We start from the raw sequence: 13,982 nt of genomic DNA, 5'->3' as shown, positions 1-13,982 counted from the left end.
ATACATATGTATGTATATACATACAGTATAAAGTTATATGTATATATATTTATGTATATACATATAAAATATGTATATACATGTTTATGTATGTATATCTGTATATATATATATACATATGTGTGTGGGTATATGTATGTAAATTTGATAGAGTTTAAAAACAAAGTTTGCCGTCTAAATCTTTTATGATGAAATTCCCATTCAGTCCCTCATCAAACAAAACATCCGTTTAAAAATCATTTTTCACTGGATGGAAATGCGAGATGGCAAGTTCCCAAGATTTCAAAAGATCGTCACCGTCCCTTTCATCTCCTCCACGCTGAGACTTGGGTTAATCCTCATGATGCAACTGTTGACCGAGCCTCAGAGTCTGAGTCACATCACATCATTAATGATGCATTTATGTTTTTGTCTAAAAAAAAACCTCTGCAGTCTTTCTGTGGATTCTGGCCGAGTAGGAGATCATGAAATGCTAACAAGTGCCTTTGAAGCGGTCGGTGGTATTTGATGTGCCTTGTGGAGTAAAGCATATGTGTATTTGATGTGGCCAGCTGTCTGGATGTGTAAATCCACAGCTCTCCTCACATCTCCAGCCTTTGTTGTGTGTCCATCTGACTCTCACAAGGACGGACACACACTTGGGGGTGAGAGCTCCTCTCAAATTGATATAAAGAACGTCAGGGTTCTCGTGCAATCTCTTGTTACGTACAGTGATGAAATGCCTGAAGATTTCTACGGCCATGTTTAAAATCTTACAGTAAATATGTATGATATACCCCTTACCAACTATAAAGTCTGTTGGAGAGATGGAGAAGGAAAGGACTTTTAACCAAACTTGATCAAATACTGACTTGAAGTTCTTGATACAACAACTTTTATTTTATTTCCTGAACAATAAAGAGACATAAATGATATAAATAACAGTCAATTTTTTCCCCTTAGTTTCCATGCACAGAAGTTGAAGTATACTAGAAAATAGTTATATTTAATGAAATATAATTTTACAAAACATCGTGAACATGGGGTGTTTGTGCAAATTTTCAAAATTCATCAATCCCATAACGGGCCAGTTTTGGCTCACGGGCCTTATGTTTGACACCTCTGTTTTAAATGAACCTGAGGTATAAATGTGCAGTTGTTTGCCTCTGTGTACTGTTCGGCCTGTGTGGACTGGACAACTGTGTGGACTGGACAACTGTGTGGACTGGACAACTGTCTAAGGTGTCGTCTAAGTATAGGCAGTCATTTTTAGAACTTTTGTAGGTATTTTTTTTTTTTTTTTACTTTAGCTGCCGAGTTCTACACAGATTCTTTTATAGCTGTTTCTGTATTCTTGTCCTTTCTTCCCTTTATCTCTCTGCCTCTGAATAATTATGAGGAACCACTGCTGGGCTTTAATCTTTGTAAAGGACCAATATTATACTTGTCTTTTCTCCTGGCTTCATTTTTTCATCACACACAGATTATTCATAGAGTTTTTTTCCACAGATGAGCTTTAACCTGATGATTCTCTGTTCTTCTTTTGGCATATTTTATGGGGTTTTTTTAAATAATCTTTTAATAATCTTTCTATCTACTAAAACTGGTTTGGCTAAAGAGAAGCATTTGGCTCAGGAGCCATAGTTTGTAGACCCCTGACCCAGGTGGACCAGGTGCAATGAAATCCATAACAGTCAGCTCTGATGGCAGGAGAAAAAGTGGTGATGAGTCTTGAGATGTTAAAGGGATTTGACTAATTTACAGTTCAACTACGTTAGCAATCAATTCAGTGTTTTTCTTGTTTTGATGAACCTTCCTTTTACCTCACATTCATTTTTGTTTTAGCAGCAGAGTCAGTTTCTGAATCGGAGCGGCATCGTTTTTCTGCCTGTATAACTACGGCTGCTGATGCATCATAAAGACGTTTTTTAAGCGTTTCGATTGTGAGAGCAAAGTGATTTTTTATGTATTTGCTTTGCAAACAATCACGCAGCCAAACCAATCATTGGCATCACCTCAGTACCGCTGTGAGTGATGAATGTTTAAAACAACCCTGCTCACTGAGCTAGAGAGTGGAGTGCCATAAAACATATGTGACACGCTGCTAACGCAGTTGAACAGTGAGGCCGCAGGTGAGGATTCTCAAGGTCAGCGGCTCAAACGTCCTGTTCCGGTGATGGATGCGACCACTGGATAGAATCGGCAGTTTATACTTACAAAAATATCAAATTCAAGGAGTTTAAAAATCTGTGCTGAAAAATATCTTTTGCAATGTACAGTAAGCTTAATAATAATTACCGTACTTTTTTAACAGTATTAATCAACAATTAGTTTAAAAAAATAAATAAAACTCTTGCCCCCATTAGTTTAAAAAAATAAATAAAACTCTGAGCTACGGCCACTAATAAACGTATGATAATAGATTGATGGATAATAAATATCCTTTGGATTTTTTTTTATGCTAAAACAGCTGCATTTTTATGGTGAATTCTAAAACTTTTGTTGAAGAAAACACAACATTTCTCATAGGGTAAATGTTTGAATACACCACCAAAGATTGTTGTTTCCATTCAGATTATTTGCAAAGCAAACAATAATATTGTGTCCTATCACGTTGAAGGTAGTCTATAGATACCCACTGAAAAGAGAAGAAATCGTGATGTGAGAACAAAAACAAACAGCTCAGTAGAAACAGATCAGTCGGCCTCACATTCTCAACATAGTTGTTGTAACACAGGATCGTGAACCTGCCAGTTGGCTGCAAATCAGTGCAAGGGAAACTACTCCAGGAAACCTTTTCTCATTAGAAGTGTAAGTGTTTCCTCCAGTGATTGTTGTGTTGCTGGCTGTGTTATTTTTTTGTGCCCCATTATTTTTTTTCAGTGTGTGTTTAATGATGTGTGTGAATTGAATGACTTGGAGGGAAGCATTGACCTTCAACCACATCATGTTATCAGGTGTTAGTGGGTGGGCTTGGACCCGAGGCTCAGTTGGGGGGGGGGCACCGTCGGTGATACTGTAGCTGTGTATTGATCACAGTGACACCTGGTGCATGACATTGGCTGAATGTCAGCGGGAGATTAACACCGTATGTATGTAGAAGAGGTGGTCGGAAGCTGCACATTCAATCCTGGACATGTCTGTGCGGCACCGCCCACATGGTCAGAAGACACACCATCACACACCATCACACACACGTACACACGTACTTGTGGGATGAATATGGTGCTGTTGTGCATGCCTGTGAAGTTGAGGAGTTTCCATGCAGGAGTTAAATAGTGAAAAATCACTTCAGTCTTTGTGATATTTAACATAGATTTGAAGTATTTTCTCAGTCAGGATGGAAAAAAACATGTGATGCAATAATGTAGTTGGGGGGGGGGTGTTTGTCTCCTGCACAGTGACTCTCATACGTCGTCAGGCAGGTTGTATCTGTTCCATATGGATGACTCTTGTATATGAGGACGTATATGTGTAGTGTATGTGCATCAGAATGGTAATGTAAGCAGCTCTCCGTGCATCAGCAGTTGCTAAAGGCCACTGATAAAAAAAAAGTCAGTTTTGTCCAGAATTTTTTTTTTCAGTAATATGAATGTAAAGGTGTTCATAAAAAGACATGATGGATATGTTTCACAAACTGCATGGTTACATTTTTCAAATAATTCATTTTGTGCATTAGTTTGTGCCAAGTCAAATGGCCTGAAGAATCGCAGGAAGTCAGAGTATTTTTGGGTTTTCTTGTGCCAAGTCAAATGGCCTGAAGAATTGCAGGAAGTCAGAGTATTTTTGGGTTGTTTTTTTTTTTGGCTTTTTTGTATCTTCACGACAGGTTCTTATTTGTGTAAAAACCAACCTCAGTCGGTCGTAGGATGAATATTTGATGCAGGATTTCAACCAAGCCTCTGTCTGTTGATGTGTACCATCAGTATTAAAGTGAATGTTGTTGTTTTGCTGCTAGGTGTAGGGCTACAGCTGTCTGCGTTATCAGGCTGTAGGCAGAAATAGAGGAGAAAAGACAGAAGCACACAGGGAGGTCTGACAGGAGGAGATGGGATATATGCTAACGCCGTGGTTAAAAAGGGAAAAGGATTTATTTTTACCTTTTGTAAAGACTGATGTCGTTCACTGGGCTCCACCTCCCTGGCCTCTTCCCTGCTTGGCTTTCATGATTCCTTTTCCTCTCTCCTCTTTCTATTTACCTCCGTCTTTGGCCCAGGCTTCTCTCCATCCCCAGGGACTTACTTTTTCATTTCTTCAGGGCTACGCCTCCTTCACCGTAATCTGGCTCACGTCTTTAAGACTTGCCTCTTTTTTTTCCTAGCATACATATGTGGGAATAAGTGCGTGATCGTATCTGCCATTTCTTCACTTTTACAGACGTTATCTGCTGTAAAGTACGTTTACACTGGCGGTAAGAGAACGTTGCTGTTCGTGCAGCTAATCTGCTGTCACTTCTCCCAGCATGCACTTCATTACTTTATCATAGCTCCACCTTGTGCCATCAGCTATTACAGTGACACACGTTATGGTGGGTCCAAGTCTGCATTTGACCACGTGCTAATAAGCTGAGGAACTTTATGATGTGTGGAGTAGAGTAGAAGCAGAGGTGGATATTGGAAAGTGCTTTGGTTTATAGAATATACATTCATCAGTGATAATGTATGGTTTTATTATGTGTATTTCTGAGCAATATACTCTATATCCATATCATTTAACACTTATATTTTAATATACCATGTAAACATGTGTTTGTGGAGGCTTCAACTTCAGGTCAGACGCCCGCTTGTGTTGGACCAGTGTCCAGTGTCCAGGGCAGGAAGTGAGTCTACGATTGACAAGCTGACTGACACAATGGATGTCAAATTGAATGCAAGGGGAACGTAAACGTAGATAAAATATTATTGAGGACAACGACTTCACCAGATTTTTGAAAGTCAACTTTTGATGCAAGTGACTGTCAAAATGCACAGAGAAGATGTGATTGAAGTCCACTTTAACTCACAAAAGCTTTTGTCAAAATGCACAGAGAAGATGTGATTACTCACAAAGTGAGTTATAGTTTCCCATATTTTTAATTCTATCGTTTAGATGATGATCATAATTAATCACGATCAATCTACAGATACCGATGATTAATCAGATTCAAATATTTAGAAAACAACTCTGACAGGTATAAAAGTCAGATGAATAGATGCCCTCACCCCATAGTAGGTGAAAACATTACCCTCTCACATACAGCACTGAACACACACACCCACACACTCTCACTTTCTTTTGCTATTTGTCAGCCTCCCTCTCTGTATATTTCATCATGACCAGGCAGAGGCACAGTGAACACAGCAAACCAGGGCTTTTCATGTCTCCAACCCTGGCTGTCATGGAGAAGGGTTAAGGGTTTGTTTGTTTGTTTGTTTGTTTTTTACCTCTTTTTTTGACTGACTGAAGTGTTTCAGTTACCCCTGCAAAAAAAAGCAATGACAAAAATCTTTGTAGTTCACATGAAAACAGAAGCTGGCTGCAAAGTGTTTTTTTTTTTTTTTCCAAAAGCTGGATCAGGTTAAAATGCAGCCAAGTCTTTGAGGAAGCAGTTTAAAGTTTGTCATCCTTCTCTGTTTTTTAAATACGATATTCAGCACACACTCCCTGGAGTGTCAGTGAACTGATAAGTCACTCGCTCTGAAAGAAAATAAGCTGTTTATTACCTTTGCAACAGTCTACAACTGTGAACTCAGTTGTTTCTGTGACCTTCTCAACAAATATGTACTGTATTTGACATTTAAATCTTACTTCCGTGCAGTTAATAATGGGCTAAATTGCCTAATGCTCTTGTCACTTAATTCTGAAGGCTTTGTTTACATAAACATAGACAATTAAATTCCAATTTATTTTTGCTCATAAATGAGACCATTATGTTAATTCCAAGAGAGTCCTATTTGACATGGTACAAATAAACAAATGCTCAAATCATTTAGGTTTTTAATATAATGCCACACACACATGCATATATATATATATGTATATACATATATATATATATTATAAGGTTGAACTTTATTGATTCTGTGTTGGGGAAATTGGGGAAAGTGTCACAATTCAAACCCAGGTCTCCTGCATCACAGAAGCATTGCCTCTGAGCTAACATGCTACGATGTAATACCTATAATTACCACACAAATAAAAACAATTGGATGCGTAGATGTAGACACAATCTTGTCTGAAAGCAAACAGGAAAACTGTGGTTTATTTTTTAGATGTGTCAAAAAACTAATTTGGCAAATTCTCTCCCTCGACACATTCCATCTTAGATTACAGCGCTAAACCTCACACACACACACACACACACACACACACAGCCGAGCTGTTCGAACAAATGCATTTTGTCTCATCATGTTTCCAATTACATGTTGCTCATGAAGGCATCACCAGACAACAGCCTGTATAAACCAGTCTCATCAGAACAAGTCATCTTGAAGGTTAAGTCAAAGTTGTGACCAAGAAAGTTGACTTTGAAGATTTTTTCCCCTTTATCATAAATAAGTTTTTTTTACTATTTTTTTTCTTCCTGCTCAAATCTCACACCACCAATCACAGTGTGTGTTTATTTTCAGTAAACACTGATGGTTGGTGTTCAAAGTGCTATTTTTGTCTCCTTTCATCATCATCACTCCTTGTCCTCCAGAAGTTACCTGGAATAAGAAAGTGATCAAAAACAGTGACTCGGTAAATTAACATATTAATGATCCACAGAGAGCAGCAGCAGATGGCTCTGTGTTGTTTTTTTTCTCTCTTTTCTTCATGAGGTCATGTTGTTCTGTTTTCTTTGTCTCCACAGCAAAGAAGACATGTGCAACCACAGAGTTTGCCTGCAAGAACGGACAGTGTGTCCCTGCTAGGTGGCGCTGCGACGGGGAGGCAGAGTGCCCAGATGGTTCGGACGAGGCTGATGCAATCTGCAGTAAGTTACAGTCCAGACACACAGGCGGAAAAACAACACATTTACATGTGCAACGAAGGTTGTTAGCATTAGGAATAAAGGCCTGTCGTAAATAAATGACAATCCTAATGTAGCCTGTTCTTTAGATCAGGACTGATGCTAATACATCACATCATGTAAAGAACGCATTTCAATGCATCATGTTGCGTCATGCCCTTTCTTGTCAAACTGTGAAAGAAAACAGTGTCACAGTCCTTCAGGGTTCTATGTTCACACTGCAGGTCTGTTCATGTTGTAGCTGTATTCTTGCGGCTGATCTTGTCTCTCAGTAGATTAGAAAAAATGCAAAGAAAAAGTAACTCAGACTGACCTCAGTTGGTCACAACATTTAAAGAGTTGAGTCCAAAGTTTGTAAGTTAAAGGTCATCTCTCCCCAAAATTCAACCCCCTCCCTGAAAACAAGACCACAGTTAAACTATTAGTCCATCACTATGATACCACTCCACATTCAGGCCTCCAACCTTGTGTTTCACCACATCTCCACTCCCCCCACACTGCGGTACTATCAGACACAGCACTTCCATATTTATATATATAAAGAAAAAAACTTAGTATGGAAGAGTGCAGTCCAGAGAGTGTCCTTAAATATCATAAATTAAAAGTTAAAGAGCTCTAAAAAGTTTGAGGAATCACATTAGAAAATAAAAGAAATGAGAACTGAGTGAACACATCTACAGTCTCAGTTATAGTTTATTAAAATTGCACTACACTATGAGAAAATAGACAGTTGTATGTTAGGCTGGGCTAGTCTGGGCTGAGCTAGTCCTCACTTTATCCTATGAGTTGTAATATACCCTATGTTTCTATATTTTACTGGTAAATACTGTATATTCAGCAAGGGGAAAGGAAAGGGAAAAAAAAGAAAATCAAAAGAGAGGGTAACATCCCTGCTGTGGACTGCAGTGTTGTGCAACATATCTTTCATTTAAATGACAAAAATTAAGGATAGTTTTATTGTTATTTTTAGAGATCTACATTGAAAGAATCGGTTTATGGAGATGACAGAGTCAACCAAGTCTTTGGGAATAAAGATGTTTTTTTATCATTGGTGAGGTGAAAAACTGTGTATTTGAAATTAATGGAAAAAAATTGACTCCATAAATGTTTTTCTGCATTGATTTATTTTCGTAATCTATCATAACCACCATTTTTCTCCTCAGAGATCAGATCTGCCACAGGGGGTGCTATCTCATTTTTGCAATTAGATTTTTAGGATGATTTGCAAAGATTCAATCAAAGAGCACTTTGAAGTTTTTCAAAGTAATAAATGTAGTTTGGTAAAAGCCAAGGACACGGTTGGATCTGCCCATGTGTACGTGTCCATGTCCAGCATGAGTGTGTGTGTGTGTGTGTGTACGAAACAAAAATCGATGCCTGTATTTAGTATTCATCGCAAGGTGAATCTGTAAGTCATTTCATCAGATTAGTGAACTTGGTAAAGTCTCATTACATTTAATCAAGGTCAGATGCTGCGAGAGCTTCCCTGATGTTCTCACTTACATTGATCCAGAGGAAAAGTGTGCAAGTCAAGGGATGTGTGTGTGTGTGTGTGTGTGTTGGTTCGTGCGCACGTCTTAATCACAGTGTTCTGACAAAAATGTCAGTTTATATTTGGCTTCAAGGAGGACAGTGATTAAAAATGAAGCAGGAGGTTCAGTGGAGAATACTGTGTCAATACTCACACAAAGACCATAAAGTAAACAGTAGTATATGGCCACGTGCACTTCATTACAGGTACACCTGTTCAATTTCTAGTCAATGCAAACGTCTCATCACCCATCATCAATCAAGCGGCGGCCTCTCCGTGCATTTCAATCATCTAGACATGCTGAAGAGGAAGAAGGACACGGTCAGTACTGGAATGTTGAAAAGAAGGATATTCAGATTACAGGCACGGGCGTGGTAATCAGTTCCAAATAGACTTTTTTGGATTTTTTGGCCCTACCACCTTAAAAGTACAAAGTCCAAGGTACAAAAATTTAAATCATCATCAATCAAGTTTTTTTTGGGGGGGACTGAAAATGTTGATCAATCCAAATTGCAACATACTTTGTGAAACTTTTGGCCAAAGGAGTTTTGAAGAAGCTGTCTGGTTTTTCCAACTCTTTGTACAATGTGTGATTGCAAATTCTGTTTATTACTACATAAAAGCTGAAGTTCAGCCATCCGTCAGCTTATAAGACAGGGGGCGCTGGTCGAATGTTATTGAGCTGTGGCTATAGTTCAGCTGGTTTAATGAACCTCTCACATGTTCTGCTTACACTGCTGGGCTTTCATTAGCCTACAGTTTTCATTAAGGAATGTGTGTGACATTTTTATTATATTAAATTATTGATTTTTAGGTTTTTATAAGAAGAGACAAAAAAAAAAATTCCTTTCATCCTGACAGATCATGTCTGTTCCTGTATGACCACAGTACGCTCAGGCTCCCTCGGGTACTTCCTAGTTGCACAAATACTATTGGCAGAAATACCTTCTTTTTACCATTCAGCATGATTATGGTTGGTGAAAACATTAAAGGTTAAGTAGGAATGAGACCAGGGGACAGTTTTCTTCTTCTTCAAATTAAGTTTGCAGAAGCACTGGACTAGAATGTTCTCTCACTTGTGGTGAGTTGGTTTTGGATCTGGAACAGCAGTCTGACGTGTGCTAATGATGAACTCTGTAAAGGGTTAACAAGCTGATTATTTCCTACAGATCAAGCTTCATTGATGTTTTCTTCCTCCATGTCTTCCCTCGACTGTCCTGTCCATGCGTATGTTAGAGGGTCAAACCTCTGCTGTTCATTTCGCCCCTTATTCTTATCCCATTATCTGGTCCATACATGTGTTTTTGTTCATTTCTCTCTTTTATCCCTCATTTATATTTCCATTGGTTTCATCTCCATGCCATTTGTGGTCTCCATTTTCCTGATTGTAAAGTTAAAGTTGCGCCTTTGATTGCATTGATTTTCCTGGGGAGGGAATCGATGGGCCGATCCTTGAGACCTCTGGTCAACTGCTGATTAACTATGGACCCCCGGTGGCGACTCTGTATCAACACACACACACACACACGCGCCCACCCACTCGGGCTCTTCTCCGTCTGTAATTACAAGTCTGAAAATGAATCTGGGTCTTGAGGGAGTTGTGTGGAGAAATTGCTCAATCAGATGGATGAGCGGTGGCTGATGAGTGTGTATGTGCGTCTGCACACCGTGTTCTGCACCAATCTGAAGTGCCGACGTCTTCTCTCAGGAAAGGATGTGGTAGGAAAAATAATCATGTAGGAAGCGTGGGAAGTTATTTTTAATAGATGAGGGACAGCGGCCAACGCTGCCAACATGTGAGCAGTGATATTTCTGACAACCTTGTTTTCCACAAGGCTGCTTCCTCTAGAGATGAACAAATATTTACATTATTTGGATGTAGCCTTCAGTGGGTTGTTATGTTAGAAAGTCAAATCCACATTCTCAGCTTCCTGTCAGTAGCCTGGATGTCTGTACGACTTGTGTTTGTACAGTAGGTGTTGTAACAGCCATAAAGCATGACACCACTTCACTGAAGGAAGGAGGAAGGAAAGTGAACTTCTTGTCATTGTGACACAGCTCACCACTGCACACAACCTAATGTGACCTCTGCTTTTAACCCATCACCAAAGTGAACAGTGGGCAGCGCCCGGGGAGCAGTGTGTGGTAACTTGGCTGGTGGTGGACTCGAACTTGAAACCTTTTTAAGCAATGATACTAATTGGCAGTTAAACACACACAAAACCACATTTTTCATATTTTACTGGGAGACAGATATAAGTTCAGATGTTGTTTTTCTTTAAAAGAAATTTATTTAAAATTTGGGATCAATCAGTTACATTTTGTTTAACATGCTACTCAGTAACTGACAGGCAAATCTCACTGCATCGGCTGATCGTGACTTATGGTTGGAGAGAGTCAATTTAATTGATGGTGGGCATCTCTTAGCTCCCCTTTAGCACAAGGGTGAATCTATTGCTGGGACACAGTGAGACAAAATATTTTAATTACAATATTTTCTTTTTTGGCCGGCTACAGTATAAAACTTTACTTATTTGTAGTATAATTTTATTTGTTCAGTGAGAATAGAAGATTGGAATTACACTAAATGCAATGGTCAATCATAGAGAACTGCTGAGGTGAAGACTTTCAGAGGAGGATGATCAGGGTTTTTTTTCTCTCCATCCTAGTTATTCTGTGCTTCTTGCCTGGTTGTCCTTGTCTTTGTGAAAAGGGACAGATGTCATGTCAGCAGATAACAGCACGGGGGCGGCAGGTTATGTTAGCTCATCACATCGGAATATGAAGAGAAAGGATCAACTCGGTTAGATTTTTCAGACGACCTCAATTTCATGGTTGAAGCCGCGACAGCACCAAGTGAAATTTCCCAGGTGGTCTCTCTCTCTCGCTCTCTCTTTCTCTCTCTCTCTCTCTCACTCTCCCTCTACCACTGTCGCTCCTCTTTTTTCTCTGTCCTTTGCTCTTTTCGTCCTCTCAAACTTGGCTGACTCCACTGCTAAGAGACGGTGAAGTAACTAACACTCTCTTATTCACTCACACACACACACACACACAGACGTTAACACACCTCATGAAACCGAGGTGAGAGTCTTGTTCAAATCGTCAAATGTTTACACTTTTACTGTGTGTTTGAACCTGAAGTCTGACTCAGGAATAACTGCAGAGACCAGAGACAGTCAGATTAATGTCACCTCTCCTCCTCCAGCCCACGCCGGCGTCTTCCTCTCTGTTCTGCCCTCTTGTCCACATTGTCTTCCCATCATTTCAGCCTGTCATGTGCATTGTTCTGCTTAGCTTGCTGATTCCTACGGCATCTCATTAAGCACACATGTCTTTGCTGTGATTTATACGAGTAATACATTCAAGTGTATTGATCTCTTGGGTCAAAAACAGAACACTCTAATCACCATATACACAACAGGGAAATACATTCACAGCTTTACCTGCCACATGGCACTCATTGTGGGATAATGACATTCACAAAGATGAGCATTAGCAGCCTGTTGGGAAACATATGATTAATGAGGAAAAATCACGATCAATGAGAAAACCTGAAAGTGCCAGTACTGATCAGAGATGATATTTCTATTAGTCATAGTAATATATGCAGCTTTGTTGTCCTGTGGTGGCAGTGACTCTGTGATGATTTTTCTTTTCTGTCAGTTTCATTCTTCTCCTTTGCTGACCATAGATTTTAGATCGTTGTTGTCCACTGGTAGTCAGTGTGTTTTTTTTTCCTCCAAGAATCTCATAGATCTGAAGGGTTTAATTTGTCTGTTGACCTGTAACGATTCCTGCATTAGAGTGAGTGTGTAGTCATTTTTACATTCAGTTAACACTGAGCAACATCATAATAATTAATAGATTTTTTTTTAATTTATTGCTTCCACACGTGTTAACAGTAAATTGCCCCTTCGAGTCACCAAGTATGTGGTTCCTCTGGGAATTGAACCGTAGACTATATGCTCTCTGCTCTGATTTTTTTTTTTATTTTTTATTTTTTCATATCCTAAAAACACCACAGGATCCAGTATATCTTATACATATTCCAAACTAGACTTTATCTCCACACTCTTGTCTTTCTGTCCCAGCGTGGCCTTAAACACAAACAGCCAATGAGAACTCAGATGTTCAGCTGTCAGGTCCAGTTCTGTGCTCTGGGTCCAGACCCCTGTCCCTCACTGTCTCTCTCCTTCTTGTTGTCTGTCTTTTTTGCCTGCGCTGCTATTGGTGGCGTTCAACGTGTCACGGACTAAACAACTATTATGTGGAACCTGTCGGACAAAAGTGGCAATTTCCCATTAGAGCCCCGCTGTTGTGCAGTATTTCTCCCCCCGCGGCACTGACAGAGCCACAGTCTAGACGACTCTAATGGTTTCACATTTAACAGGAACCGTCTCTCTGCGCTCTCACTGCCTAGAGCTGGAGAACCAGATAGAGACACATAAAGAGAGAGAGGGACGGAGGGAGCTCACAGAGCAGCACTTTCTTTTTTAATTATTTGCTGTTGTTTTTGTTTTTTTTCTCAGAGCCACAGTTCTATCTCAGAGTTCAGCCAAAGGCAGAATGTTCTGTCAGCAGTGAGAACTAAAACTGGACTGACTGAAATCACAAACACGAACAGAAACACTAGCATTCAGTTTCATTTGTTTTTATATGATCATTAAATATATATGTGTATATATTTATATACATACATGTATACACATATACATATATGTACATATACTGCATATACATCATTAGGCAATAAGAAAATGAAAGTGAAAATGAAATGACATTTCATTAGAGAGTGAATTTTAAACTGACTGTCAAATTTTATTGTTTTCCTTTATTTTTGTATTTTATTTATTATCCACAGTCCTCCACCCACCCCGATCCTCCTTAAATTCTCTTTTCTCTGACCACTTGTTTCAAAAGATCAAATGTAGATATTTTCTAAATAATAATGGACAGATTTTTAATTAATAGACATTAAATTACCAAAGCAGTCTCAGTCCCCTGACTGAGGGGCTCCATGGTTGTGTGTTGAATGAAGGCGAAGCTCGGACCTGTGTTTTACTGCAGTGATAAAAGTTTAGTGTTCTCAAGTAAGCACTTACCAATTTACAGCTCCACCTCATGGCTGAAGCCTGACTTTAATTATCCTCTTTCACAGACAAGCAGCTGTAATGACCCTCTGATAGTTAAGACTTTATCAATGATCTGATTAACGCGTGGGCCAATCAAGTTCTCTTCAGTGTTCCTGCCTCAGGTCGATGATTGGAAACTGTGGCTCTGCGACTGCCGTGAACTCAATCGTGGATATTTACATGTTTTTCCAATGTGGATGTGTCTTCTCTCCTTGTAATTCCAACGTCAAAACACGAAAGTTTAAAAAAAAAGGAAAGGTCAAATTGAGGCTGTGGCTCACGTCTGTGTTTGCATGAAAAGCAAAGCACGTCATCAATCAGTGTTGCGTCGTTTGGTCTGGAGGGAAGA

The 13,982-nt window shown here is 39.4% G+C and overlaps 1 protein-coding gene across 1 annotated transcript in view; it reads left to right on the top strand.

Annotated features, from left to right (window-relative positions):
* The first annotated feature begins 5,290 nt into the window (after positions 1-5,290).
* Positions 5,291-13,982, top strand: part of lrp8 (low density lipoprotein receptor-related protein 8, apolipoprotein e receptor) — a 52,957-nt gene continuing 44,265 nt past the window's right edge. Inside the window, exons 1-2 of the mRNA XM_025053504.1 lie at positions 5,291-5,366; positions 6,812-6,934. Coding sequence (XP_024909272.1) covers positions 5,291-5,366; positions 6,812-6,934 — 199 coding nt within the window. The remainder of the gene's footprint in view (positions 5,367-6,811; positions 6,935-13,982) is intronic.

Source organism: Cynoglossus semilaevis, chromosome 2, assembly GCF_000523025.1.
Source record: "Cynoglossus semilaevis isolate Cse_v1.0 chromosome 2, Cse_v1.0, whole genome shotgun sequence".
Taxonomy (NCBI): domain Eukaryota; kingdom Metazoa; phylum Chordata; class Actinopteri; order Pleuronectiformes; family Cynoglossidae; genus Cynoglossus; species Cynoglossus semilaevis.
This window is presented reverse-complemented; position numbering and strand designations above follow the sequence as displayed.